This window comes from Phalacrocorax carbo, chromosome 2 (genome assembly GCF_963921805.1).
Source record: "Phalacrocorax carbo chromosome 2, bPhaCar2.1, whole genome shotgun sequence".
Classification (NCBI taxonomy): Eukaryota; Metazoa; Chordata; class Aves; order Suliformes; family Phalacrocoracidae; genus Phalacrocorax; species Phalacrocorax carbo.
Window position 1 is genome coordinate 64,786,648 of NC_087514.1, and position 12,941 is coordinate 64,799,588.

A 12,941-nucleotide genomic window follows, 5' to 3' on the forward strand; every position below is an offset into this window, starting at 1 on the left:
AAAATGTGTTAAATCAAAGTTGAAAATACTTCTTCTACTGCCTGTACTACTGAGTAAAACAGAAGTTTTTCCTACATGCTACTTTTAAAAATGTTATGTACAGTTAGCCCTGAGTAATGCCCCAAAATTAAGCTTACCCTGGATTTTTTCCTTCAACACCTAGACATTATCAGACTATCATTACGTTTATTATTAGGTGTATGATCTTAGGAAGTTTCCATCTCTCCAACCGCATACAAATGTATATAATTTCAAAAGATGTGGCAAAATCAGCCTCTAAGATCTTAAACATTTGCTATGGGAAAAAAGATGTAGAGCAAGCATAGTTTAAAGTATTTTATTGTTCTGGAAAATATTACACATCTAGCAGGAACTCCCACTGTATGTACCATTAATAATATCTATTAAGTGAGGAAGAATTTTCAAAACTTTACAAAACCTTTTAACTGCACCCGCAAGATAAGCTATGGCTGAGCATCAGTACGTGTACGAGGAACTGTGGCTGCAGGTTTAAAATGGTCTCCCTGTTTGGAAAAGGGCTTCTGCAGAAGCAGTATTCGGTAAAAGTAGAAGCAGCAGCCTGATTATGGGAAGTCACAACAAGAATCATCAGGCAAAGGACTCTAGAACACAGGGGTTATGTACAAAGAAGCTAGTCAGCAGGAACCGCATCAATACGAATAAATGCCACAAAATTTAAATAGCTTTTTTAACTTTATTAAATCTTCAAAAAACATACAGGACTTGAACACACGTGAACATCGCTCAAAACCCCTCTCCAACAATCACGTAATACTGTCTAAAGGGGAGAGCGGACAGTAAACTTTAACAGTAGCACATGAAAGGCAAGAAAATGAGATTATGTTGCAACTTGTAGTTAAAAGATTTAAAAGAAAATTGCACAGTTGTTTATAGTTACGAAAGACATAATTAAAACAAAAAAGTCAAGTTGCTTTTCTTAATATTACTGACATGTCAGAATTGGAGGATAAATGTTCCCTGTACAACCAGTCAAGGAATATTACTATGATCCATGATGCAACTGAATTATGATTATCGTGTTTGTGACAAAAAATGAAGAGTATAATTTTTTCCAGAAACTTCAAGAAATTAATAGAGCAACCACAAGATACGACTCTTAGTCTTGTTCTAACAATTTTATTTTTAAATCAGGGAATCAAAATTGCTGAAAGAGGGTTTTTTTTTCCTGAGCTGAACTATATATAAAGTATTATCAAACCAGTCTGACAGACTAAATCTGCCTCTGCATCAAGACTTATTCTGTCAAGAACAATGTTCTTGTCTCATGCCAGTCTAAGTGACAGAGTCAAACACAGGCCCATGAAGTCCATCCTACAGCCACCGATTTAAGCACTTTGAAGAAAAGGAAAAAAAAAAAGGCAAAACTTTTTATTAACACCTTAATGCTGTTTTTTAATATAATATCCATTACTAAGCTTAAAAAAAGAAATTGTTTCTAGTAATTCTGAGGCACAAAGTGCCCATTTTCTCTCTTCTGATTTATATCATTGTTCTGTTTTTACAGCTTACTGTTGACAGAGTGAGGTAATTCAACTACAATTTTTCCAATGTTTTTTCCCATGTACATGTAATCTACAGCACGGAACACAGACTCCAAGCCAGTGAACTTGCCCTCCGGAGACATGTCTCCAAAGTCCACCTCACAAACCAGGTCTCCTCTTTCATACATCTCGAGCAAGTGCTTCAGAGCCATTTTGTATTCGGAAAGGTAATGGTTCAAGAAGAAACCCCGGATGCTGGCAGACTTCTTCAACAGTTTTGCTGGCAATAACTCTGCTTTAATGGGCGGGAGGCCAGTAGGGTTTTGGTAGCCACTGATAAACCCAATAACTATCAGGCGCCCTTTGGTAGCCAAGGAGTTAAGAGCCAAGTCAAACATCTTTCCCCCAACAGATTCATACACTACATCCACACCTTCGGGGTAGTCCTTTCTAAGAACAGATTCAACATTTTCAGTTTTATAGTTGATCGTACGGTCACAGCCAATGGATTTCAGAAAACCAGCCTTTTCATCACTGGAGCAGGTTCCAATTACATGGCATTTTGCCTTCTTCGCAAGCTGCACAGCGAACTGGCCCGTTCCTCCAGCCGCTGCTGTCACCAGAACCTTCTTGCCTTCAGACAGCTCTCCCAGCTCTTTCAAACTGATGTGTGCGGTAGCGCCGCTTCCCATTAAAGTAAGAAACTCAGGTTTCACAGAGGGTAGAGGAACTGCGTGTTTGGCCGGCACAACTGTGTATTCAGCAAAGGAACCTGCTTTCAGGTAGGCCACAGCTTGACCCACCGTATAATCAGCACTGGCGCTGAGTCCTAACGCTACCACGTCACCCACACCTTCAAAACCTATATCAAATGGGGGTTTAACTGATGCATCATATCGACCGGCTGAGTAGTTTATGTCAGATGCATTAATGCCGACAAATCTAGAAGAAAACAAAAATGTATTAACGAGATTTATTCCTTATCAAGCCTTTGTCCTATGAGAAACCTTCAATTTAAATTCGTGGGATAAGTGTGAGACTTTTTTCTGATTATTGGTATATTTGAATAATGAGTACACTCCAGAGACTACTTCCATCAGACTTCAGGAGTTCACATTCTGTTACTTCAGAATTAAGGATAAATCTGCTGAAAGAAAAAAAATCAAAAAACAAAAACCAACTTCTATTTCTTCAGGTCCGTTTGACCAAACTTAGCAAACTAAAAATAATTCTATACAGGATTAAAGGATGAAAATTAATTCACCACTTTATACAAGATGTGAAAACACTGAAGAATAAAACGTGCAAAGCGGTAAATATGTGGATTCTGGCAACAAATTTACATTTTTGAATATAATAATACTGTTAATGACTAATGATCATATTAACTATCGATGTCATTTGCAAGGTCATGTTACTGTAGGCAAGTACTTTTTAATTGATGGAGTCACTACAGCAAATTTGCCTTCTGATGTAGCTAATGTCGACGTTAAAATATTTTTCTCTATACAAATTACTTGCAACACATCAAAACAACCTTGCACAGAAGGACTAAAATCGTAAGACTGAGTATCAAGTCCTACTGACCTCTAACAGGTGAAAATGGATGTTATTTTTTTTTCTAGAAAAATATAAGAGACATTCTCACAACTTGATTAAGCACTAGGAGATAACGCCTAAAAGAAAACTATGATCTAGAATATTTTAGTAGGGTTTTTTTTTTTTAAACCATAATAACGCCTTTACACAGGAAAGGGAAGAGAGACTGGAGAAGACTCTGTTAACTGGCAAATGTGAAACACACACAACAGAAAACACCAGCACTTTCACTACATGTGGAAGTTGACAACCCGAAAGGTGTACCTGATACCATGCAAAAGCTGCAGAAGTATGCAAACAGTGCACTGTAATTGTTGCAGTTAGCAATAGGCTCAAATCATTTGTGTGTGTAGTGTTGAATTGCTTGCAAACAGAGCAAGAACTAAAACCGCTTTGCTCGTTTTGATTTCCTTCATTCTTTATAGGATGGGAAGCCTCAAACTTTCGCCAGCGTAACGTGTTACATACAGACAGACACGCGCGTATAAACATATCCATGCGTAAAATAGGTGAAAGTGACTGTTGCTCTTTTTAATTCTGCCTTTAATTCACTGCTCAGCGGCAACAAAAAAATGCCTGCGCCTTGTTCGCAGGCTCAGAAAAATCCCCCGTTACTCCGCTTTATGGCAACTCCCATCCAGTACTCCTAAAAGACACATAAAAATTGGCGAGGGAGCGGCAGCTTCCGAGGCAAACCGTGCCCCTCGGGCGCCAGGGAGAGGGGCTCGGAGCAGCGAGGCGAGCCGTGCCGGCGCTGCGCTACCCTCCTCCCGCTTTCGGCACCCCAACTTCTGCGGAAGGGAGCTGAGGGCGAGGGGCCGGCGGGGAGCCGTGCTCGCCCCCTCCCCGGCCCCGGGGGCTCTCGGTAGCTTTCAGGCGAGCCCCCCGCGGCTCCCTCTGCCCCCGGCCCCGGCCCGAAGGGCGAGGCAGGTCCCCGCTCCCGCCGCGCTGAGCCTCCCTCCCCACGCCACCGGCGCGCATCGGCTCTCGCACGCTGCGGAGCAGCCGTGCCCGCGGCTGGGGCAGCGCACCCCGCGGGGGGGGGGGGGGGGGGGGGCAGACCAGCGCTAACAGTCGCAAGCCCCCGTCTGTCTGTCTGTCTCCCTCTGGCAGCTTCCCCTTCTTCTCAGCGCTGCGCTGCAGCGGGGCGAGCACAAAGGCAGGTAAATAACCCCCCGAGGACAAAAACTTTGCGTGCGGGGAAGGGGCAGGTCGTGCAGCGGGCCGCCCGCCCTCCGCGCAGGACTCCAGCACACGCATCGTCCTCGCTTTTGTTGTGGAGCCGGGGAGGATGCAAACCCTCCCCGCCCGGGCTGCACCGCACCTTGTGCGGGCGGCTGCCGGCGCCGCCGTGACCGGCCGGTGCCGCCCCCCCGGCCCGCCGAGGCGCGGGGCTTCCCGCGGGGCTGGGGCGGCCGCCGGGCAGGGGATGCGGGGCGCCTGGGGATGCGGGGCGCCCGGGCCACCGCGCCCCCGGCCCTGCCCGCCGACGGGCGCTGCGTGGGCGCGGGCGGAGCTCGCCCGTGGGAGCGGGGCTCGCCCGTGGGAGCGGGGCTGGCGGGCCGGGCGGCCGTGCCCGCAGCGGACAAAGCCCTCTGCGCTGCCCCGCGCCGCGGGGGGCTCGCGTGTCCGCCCCCCACCCGTGCCCACGCAGGGAGACACCAACACGCGTGCACAGGCACCCGCGCCCTCCCCGCCCCCGCGGGGCTGCTGGGCCGCGGGAAATGGTTCTCCCCGGGCTCGCCGCTGTTCATCAGCGCAGCCTGCCGCCCGGGCCGCCCTCCCCCCGAATTTTTGTAAACTCCCTTTTTATTATCTGCGAACTCAAAACTCCTGTTCGCACCGTACGGGCTTTTCTGGGTTTTGGTGGTGGTGGTGGTTGGTGTTTGTTTTGTTTTTTGTTTTTTTTTTTTTTTTTTTAAGGTTGTTTAGTCTCTTAGATGCCTCGCGCATTAAAACGACGGTACGCAGCGTCTGGATTAAAACATGTTGTCTAATTTGCCTTGTCATTCCAGCTGACAGAAGGGAGGTGGTGGGATGTGCCGGCAGTTCCTTAGGTGCTTTTGCTTTTAGAAGTAGGAATAAGTACGATCTGCAAGTTGAAGATCAGTTTACTAACTTCTGAGACTGAGGAAAAGGAGAGCACAGAAGTAACAATTACTTGCGGTTCTGGTGGGTTTTAAGACCCCTTCCAGACCTTTTATATTGCCTTGTTTTACTTTCTTACTTAAAATGTATTATTTAATTTAGCAGTTTCTAATCGAGGCTCGGTCCTCCAACATTTGAAGACGTAAACCTGAGGGGGGAAAAAAAGCTAGAGATTGGCTTTTCCCAAAATAATTACGCACATTGAGTCACCCGTTTTATTTATACTCAACAGTGTTGAACCCCTTCGTATTGTTTATTATAGAAAACAGGAGGACACCGCCGAGGGGAGGAAATGCTGCCTTTCCTACCACAACAAAGCGTGAGACACTGAAAACCAGCACCACAGCCTTAAACACAGACAAAACAAAGTCATCCAAACCAGTACCATGCAAGAAAAACATTATTTAGACGAAACACTCAGCAGGAACAGTCCTCCACTTTTCCCACTGTGATCCATCAGTCCCTTGGTTCAAGAACTTTCTCAGCCCCTCTTACTCCCTTTTATAGAAACTTTTTCCCCCCTCTTCCAGCCCAACAGTAAATCACTACAGGTATTTTGGAAATGAAATGTGTCACTTCCTCCAGAAAATCTCGAAAATCCCCCAACAACTTTAAGAAGGACCAAATCTTCATAGCCTTTGGGTCCTCGTCCCGCAATAAAACGGAGGAAGCTTGCCCCCCCCCCCCCCCCCCGAGAACAGGACAAAGGGACATACGAAGCTTAAATGGCTTCATTAAGGATTTTTTATTCACTTTCCCCCCTCCTCCTCCTCTCCTACACAGAACTGAAGTAAAAAAATTGCTTTAAATAGATTTCTAGTTTTGAAGAATTTCTGAATAAAGGATGGATTGTTCTTTATAAAAAAGCAGAAATAAGGATTGCTGGTTTAGTTGCCTACAGGAGAAGAAAAAGGGGAAGAAAGTTCCCCCTAAGAGCATCTTATTTGGAAATATCTATCCATACAGGAACTCAGCACATTTAATTTCCCATTCCCCTAAATCCAAAACCAGATTTTATTGTGGTGGACGAGGATTGTTTTGCATAAAGAGCTCAAAGCAATTAATACTATTCATGGGCATGACTGGGACTAAAATGAACAAATCCGCAAATGCACCCTTGGAACCCAAGTCCTTTATTGTTTTTGTTTTAATTGTATGTTTCTACCTATTAGAAAATACAGAGTTGCATTTAGGGCTTGTTTTTGGTTTTTTTTTTGTAAAAAAAAAACTAAATAGAGCCAGGGACTTATCCTTCTGGGATGAGAAAATGCTTCTCCAGAGTGACAAGAGAGGGGGAAACATTCAGAACTCACTTCCTGCTGCAGATTGTATATAGAGAATGTTTTCCAGTAACGTGATCCCATGTCATGTATGATATTCCCCAGAAAATAATAATAGAAAGGAAATGCCATAGAACCCCAAATAATACAAAACGTATAAACTCTAAATGTGGACTTCATCACTCACCTCTCCCTCCCCTCCATCCCCACTCATGCTTGTGGGTCTGTACATGTGCGTAATAGGCTGATGCATTAAAACCCAGTAACTGCCTGCCTCAATCTGAGGACCAGCTCCTGCCTTTAGCGTGGTACAAGCTCCACGCCTCAGCCCTTTAACCATGAGGTGTGCACATCCCCCTAGCACCCAGGGAGCCCACCCAGCAATAGGAGGGAGGTGGGGGAGAAAGGAAGAGTTACACTGGAAGCCGTATAAAAAATGAATAAATTTTAAAAATTCACGGGAAGCAGGGGGGGAGGGGGGGAAGATGAGAAAGACTCCAAGTGCGTGCGTGGGGGGGAGGGGATCTGAGAAATAAGGATGTCACTCTGCTTTGCATTACCCAAGCAGAAACTTGCTACTTGGATCTCAAGTCTTTTGACTCCTTCCACGAAAAGGAATTTAACTCCAGCCTGATGGCCGTTTCGTGCCATTGCTGTTTCATGGTCATTACTGGAGGCCGCAACACAATGTTTTACACTTTTAAGTTTGGAGGGAATTTTGGTCTCAGAAACTCTAGTGGGAGATGTCAGCATCGGATTAAAGTGCCACAGAAGCCTCCTCATCAGCTCCTAGAAGAGTCCCTGTTCTTTCTCTCTGCCCCTTCCATACTATGTATTTATGTGTTACATACGGACACACGCTAGAGAGTCACATACACGCACACCATACACACGTAGTCACATGCTGCCTTAACAGAAGTTCCAGCCCTGTTCTGAAGCCAACTTAGTGCTTAATATCTTTAAGCTCCAACGGAGAGCATGGCACTGCGTGTTACTACGATTTCCTTGCTTGACAAGAACCAGAGAGTGCTGCTCTCTTCTGTACCAGCCACGCAGTCTGCTCCGAAGTTCCCACAGTTTCAGCTTCCCCTCGTGGGCAGAGAAACCTCTGAACTTTAAAAGGCTTGGTTTTAGCTCAAGCAACGGCAACATCTAGGAAGGAGCCACCGACAACAAACAGGTTTCTGGAGACAGCGGTGGGGAGGCACGTTTCGTCCTCAGAATCTTCTGTTCATGGCGAGCCGGTCACCGCGCCGGACGCGCAGTCCTTAGCGCTGGCGCGGGACTTACGGTGTATTATGTTAAGCAAAATGTCACCTCCTCACTCTCCCCCCGACCCGGCTCCGCTCTAAAAGCCGCCACCAACGGCGGGCTCGCGTCCTGCCGAGCCAGGCCGAGGACGGCCGCGGCGCTGCCGCGCTGGGCCGAGGAGCGCCGGGCGGCCGCCCTGCCCCCTCGCCGCCGCCCGCTTTTGGCGCGCAGAGGCGGGGGTGGTGCGGCAGCGGCCGGGGCCGGCCGGGCAGGACGGCGGGCCTCGGCCCTCGGTCTCCCCGGTGAGTCACGGCTGGCTGAGGGGCTGCGGCGGGCGGGGGTAAGGAAGGCGGCCGGCTGTGTGGCGCAGAGGAGCGGGCTGGCACCCGCATGGCGGCTGCCGGCGAGCCTCCCCGAGGGAGCTGCGGGGGCACGGCGGGGACGCGCTCACGCCCCGGGACTGCGTGCGCGTAACCAGCCCGGGCAGGGACCTGGGAGGGGCTCGCAAGCGCTTCCAGGCCTCTGCCTCCCTCCCTCCCTGCCGGCGCTCTCCGGACGCAGAACTCGCCTCCCTCCGGCCGTGGCACCGGGGCCCTGCGGTGTTTCCCTTCCTCCGGGCAGGCGTGCGCCGGGGGCAGCGCGCACAATCCCACCTCTCCCCCCCCCGCCCCGCCAGAGACGAAGTGTCACCCCCCCACACACGTGGATGGGGTGACCGGACTGTAGCACCAGCCGTTCAAAACAGCAACAATAAAATTAAATTAACAGTCGCCAGATGGCAGCTGGTACAACTTTGGAGCCGGTCTCCAAAGTGAGGGAGCGTGTTGTGAGGGAGCAGGCCACAAGGTGCCAGAGGTCGGCGGGGGCCGGGACGGGGCGGGGGGTGCTCACCTGTTCCTGACAAGGAGGTCTCCGTCTCCCGGGAGCGGCACGGGCGAGTCCTGCCGCAGGGTCACCGCTTCCCTGAAGTTTTGGCTCAGCTTAGTCACCTCCAGCTTCTTCATGGAGCTGGGGATAGACGAGCCCTGGAAATCCAGAAAGTGACGGGAGTAGGACATGTCCAGGATGGACCGCGGCCGGCTGCCACCGAAGTAGGACCAGGCAGGACCCGCCGCGGCGCAGGACGGCTGCTGCCGCCACCACCAGCACCGCGGTGCCCGGGAGCTCAGCAAAGCGCCGCTTTTTGCGCTAAAACTCATGCCCTGTCTCGGCTCTCCTGTCGCCCCCGCGCTTGGGAGAGCTGCGGCTCGGGATTCTCCAGGCAGCCGCAGGACCCACCGCCACCGAGCCGGCAGGAGAAACTCTCCGCAGGCAGCTATTTGTGTATGTAAATACAGCCCGGCGTGGCGCGCTGCAACCTGCCTCCGTCCTCCCCACCCAGCCAGCCCCTCCGCCACACGGGAACGCCGCCAGAGCAGCGGCGGCAAGATGGTCCCCAGCAGCCGGTCGTCTTCTGCCGCCGCTGGCGTTACCGAGGAGCCACGCCGGCCGGCTCTGGCTGGCGGGGGGGGGGGGGGGGGAGGCCGTCCGTCCGTCCGTCCGTCTGTCCGGCCAGCGGCTGCGCCCGGCCCGCCTCACCGCGGGCACAGCGGCATCGCCTGCCCCTGCCTGCCTGCCTGCCGCCGCCGCCGCGCCCCGGGACGGTGGCGGGGACCGCGCTCGTCTGGCAGTGAGGCAGATGGACGGAAGGCTGGATTTTTCTCCTAAAGGTTGCTTTTAATTTGCACGCTGCCTCTGACTAAGGGGTTTAAAAAGCAGGAGAGAGAGAGAGAGAGAGAGAAACACGCCTCGGATCCCCCCCTCCCCCCCGCCCCCGTTCTTTAGTTTACAAAAAGAGGTTATCTTTCTACTAAAAAAAAAAAAAAAGGTAGGAAGAAAGCACGCTAAATTTTCAGATCGATAAGGTTAGAGAAGTGAGGAGAAGTTGCCGCTAATCTTCTAATGTTGTTATTAGCCGCCGCCGAGGAGCCGCTGCCTGCGGGCGCAGGCTCCGCCCCTTCCGTGCGAAACGTTCACTTCCTCGCAAGGTGGTACGAATCAACCCCGAGCCGTTAGCGGCCGCGCGCGGGCGCGGGAGCCGGGGTGCGCGCGGCGGCTGTTGCGGCCGTTGGCTGGGGCGGCTGAGGCGCGGGCTGCGCCGCGGTGCGTGAGGGGATTTCAAAAGGCGAAGCTCTTATCGCAGCCGCCGGGAGAGCAGTGCGGGGTATCCTTCGCGGGCGGCGCACCCCCGCCTCCCCCCCCCCTCCGCTGCCCTCCTGTGTGGGGGGAAGGTTAAGGGGCTGCAGTCAGTTCGGTTGGGTCGCAGGGTTGTGTGTCCGCCCCCCCCCCCCCCCCCGTTACTGTCAGGAATACTACATTTATCCTTAAAAAAAAAAAATCGCTTCTCTCTGTAGGATACATTTGGGAGAAGGAACCTGCGCAGAAAATCAGCTGGGTCAAGGGACCAAAGTAAATGTTGTGATAGAGTCGCCAATCCCAACTTGGTACAACTGCGTGGAGGGAGGGAGGCAGGTAATTTAATAGAGATGTTGCACGGATGTCGGAGGAGCTCACGTGTAATTCCTAGAATTAACTCCATCCTACCGGTATAAACAGCTCTTTGCTTAATTGTGCGGTATTAATAAATAAAAGAATAAATCCCCTTCTGCCCGAAAGAGAGCAAAATTGCCGTTCTGAGGGTTTTCCTTTAGGAATCAGCTGGGTAGTTTTTATTTGCGTTCTTGACTTAAAAAAAGAAAGGGAAGAACCCTTCTGTTCTTGCAGTTAACATTATATAAATCCCCAGACACATACTGTGCAAAATCTATTAGCAGCATGTTTCATATGCTGCAGTTCTTGCTCTGCAATCTGTTGGTATTTTAAAGTAAGGATGAACTGTAATCTCCCACAAATCATTTTTAATTCAATGCCGGTTAGACGTGTGCCAAGCGAGGTATCATCTCCTGCCTTTTTTTTTTTTTCGCTTTTTTTAAAGTTTGCTGAAACAAGACCTCTGCTGAAGTTAAATCAGCACATGCGTCTTGCACAGCACTTTAGCAAGTGGATTATAATAACAACCCCCTCAACGCGTGTCTCACATGAGGAATCTTTTATGCCGCTCTGTATTAAGACTTCTTTTTGTGTCATATTGTTTAGCTCTGGGAAAGGGGGGGAAAAATGAAAACAAAGCAATTAAAAAGATTGACAGGTATGGGTTTGTGTGAGACCTATTTGTAATTGTCAGGGTGACGTGGGCAAGAGGAGGAGGAGTAACAAACTGAAGCAGGAAAAGCAGCTCGATGTGTCTGTCTATCAGTTGAGACTGTCTGAGAGCCCTGGGATCCGAATGTGTGTTATATTTCAGTGAAAAGAGAAGAGAGGGAGAGTGGATCTCTTTCTCTCCCAGGAGTTTGGGGGGGGACAGTTCACGTTAATCTCTCCCACTCAGTGAATGTCTTTTCTTCCTCCCCCCCCTCCCTCTTTGCACACACTCTCCGGGGTTTTTCTTGGTTTTGGCAATTTTTTGGGTGTGTGTGTGGTTTTTTTTCTTTTTTTTTTCTTCCGTTGCAGATCAAGATCAACCAAAAAAAATCCATGATAAAAAAATGTGTTTGCATTATATTTAGTATCAGAAGAAGCTTCGATTTGTGGAGGAAAAAAAAGGGAGAGCAAGAGAGAAAAGTAGTCCTCTCCGGTGGTGACACTGTTTGATCTGTGACTGTTTGGAAGGTGGAGGAGTGACTGACATTTCCCATCCGGTGTATATGTATGTATGGGGGCTTTACTCCTTTTTATTATTTGCTTTCTTGCTCTTAGACTAAGTGCTGGGAGGAGAAGGAGAGACCGGATCGACCTCGTTTTTTGCACAATGAACAAACTATTATCAACGCAATAAAAAACAAACAAACAACACCCACCCACCCCCCCCAACAACAACAACAGCAACAACACACAAATCCACGAGCTTGAAACAAGCCAGCCAGCGAGCGAGCGAGAAAGTTGCGCTTTGAGACTCTTTGATCTCGGAGAACGCCTGAGAGGGGGGGAGTGACTGAATTTACCGTCTCATCGCCGCCGCTTGCTCGGCTCTCCACCGCGAAGGAGGAGAAGACGAAGAAGTGATTAAGAAAAAGAGGGGGAGAAGGGGAGAGAGGAAAAGGAGGGAAAAAAAAAAAAGGAACGAAAGAAAGATAATGGATTTGGGCTACAGATTGAACTGATCAAATCTTATTTATTTTGCACATCTCCACTGGCATCTTCCCTGCTGCTGCTGCTGCCGAGAGGACTGAAGAGCTTTGTCTTATAAGGAACTTAAAAGAGAGAGAAAGAGAGAGAGAGTGAGAGAGAGAGCGAGAGAGAGGGAGGAAAATTAACCTTGTAAATGAAAACATTTCCTAAGCAAGTTTTTGGAGTGGCGGCGGAAATTGGCATCCCTGTCACCAGTCTGTGGCTTGCCTCATCCCACACCCCACCTTCCCCCCCGCCCCGCGCACCCCGCTCGCCGCGCCGGGAGCTGACCCGGGGGGGGGACCCGGGCCGGGCGAGAGGAGAACCCGACCAAACTTTTCCTCCTTCCTCCCCCCCCTCCTTCCTCCTCCTCTCCCTCTCTCCCATTCCTCCCCACCCTCCCTTTCGCTCTTCCTAGGCGGAATTAGAAGTTGAATCCGCTTTCTTTTCTCCTTCCTCCTCCCTCCTTCCCTTCTTCCCTCCCTCCCTCCTCCCCCCCCCCCCATTTTATTTTTTTTTTATTTGTGTGTGTGCGTGCGCGGGTGTGTGCGTGTGTGTTTGTTTCTGCATGAAAAGAGGGGGATCGGAAGAGGAGTCCTGCGCGGAAACTCTGCTGCGGCGGCGGCGGGCGGCGAGGCGGCGGCGGCGGCGGCAGCATGCCGCGGAGAAAGCAGCAGGCACCCCGGCGCTCCGCAGGTAACACCCTCCGCCTCCCCGCGCCGGCCCTCGCTGCCGGCGCAGGGGTGCCGCGGGCACGGCAGGGGAGGGGTTAACCCGCCGGGAAGCATTGCCGCGGGGGGAGCGGTTTCTCCAGCCCCGCTGCAGATTTAAACACCCCGGGTGGCTGCCTCCGGGGGTTTGGGGTTTGGGGCGGGGGGGGTGGGGGGAGCGGCGGAGCGGGGGGGGGGAGCAGCACCTTGGTGGGGAAGAGAGA

General features: G+C 50.6%; 2 protein-coding genes across 3 annotated transcripts in view; one reads left to right on the forward strand and one right to left on the reverse strand.

Annotated features, from left to right (window-relative positions):
* Positions 1 to 701: 701 nt before the first annotated feature.
* PTGR3 (prostaglandin reductase 3) lies at positions 702 to 9,277 on the reverse strand. Its single transcript, XM_064443117.1, has 2 exons — positions 8,693 to 9,277; positions 702 to 2,465 (listed from the first exon to the last, which is right to left on the reverse strand). Exons 1-2 carry the CDS (start codon positions 8,998 to 9,000, stop codon positions 1,541 to 1,543), a joined length of 1,233 nt encoding a protein of 410 aa, XP_064299187.1. The 5' UTR covers positions 9,001 to 9,277; the 3' UTR covers positions 702 to 1,540.
* Positions 9,278 to 9,815: 538 nt separating this feature from the next.
* Positions 9,816 to 12,941, forward strand: part of TSHZ1 (teashirt zinc finger homeobox 1) — a 57,132-nt gene continuing 54,006 nt past the window's right edge. The window contains exons 1-2 of one of the 2 annotated variants that reach the window (XM_064443116.1): positions 9,816 to 10,312; positions 11,597 to 12,703. In XM_064443116.1, the coding sequence (XP_064299186.1) occupies positions 12,664 to 12,703 (40 nt within the window). In that variant the 5' untranslated portion in view covers positions 9,816 to 10,312; positions 11,597 to 12,663. The other variant, XM_064443115.1, reaches the window with a different exon arrangement.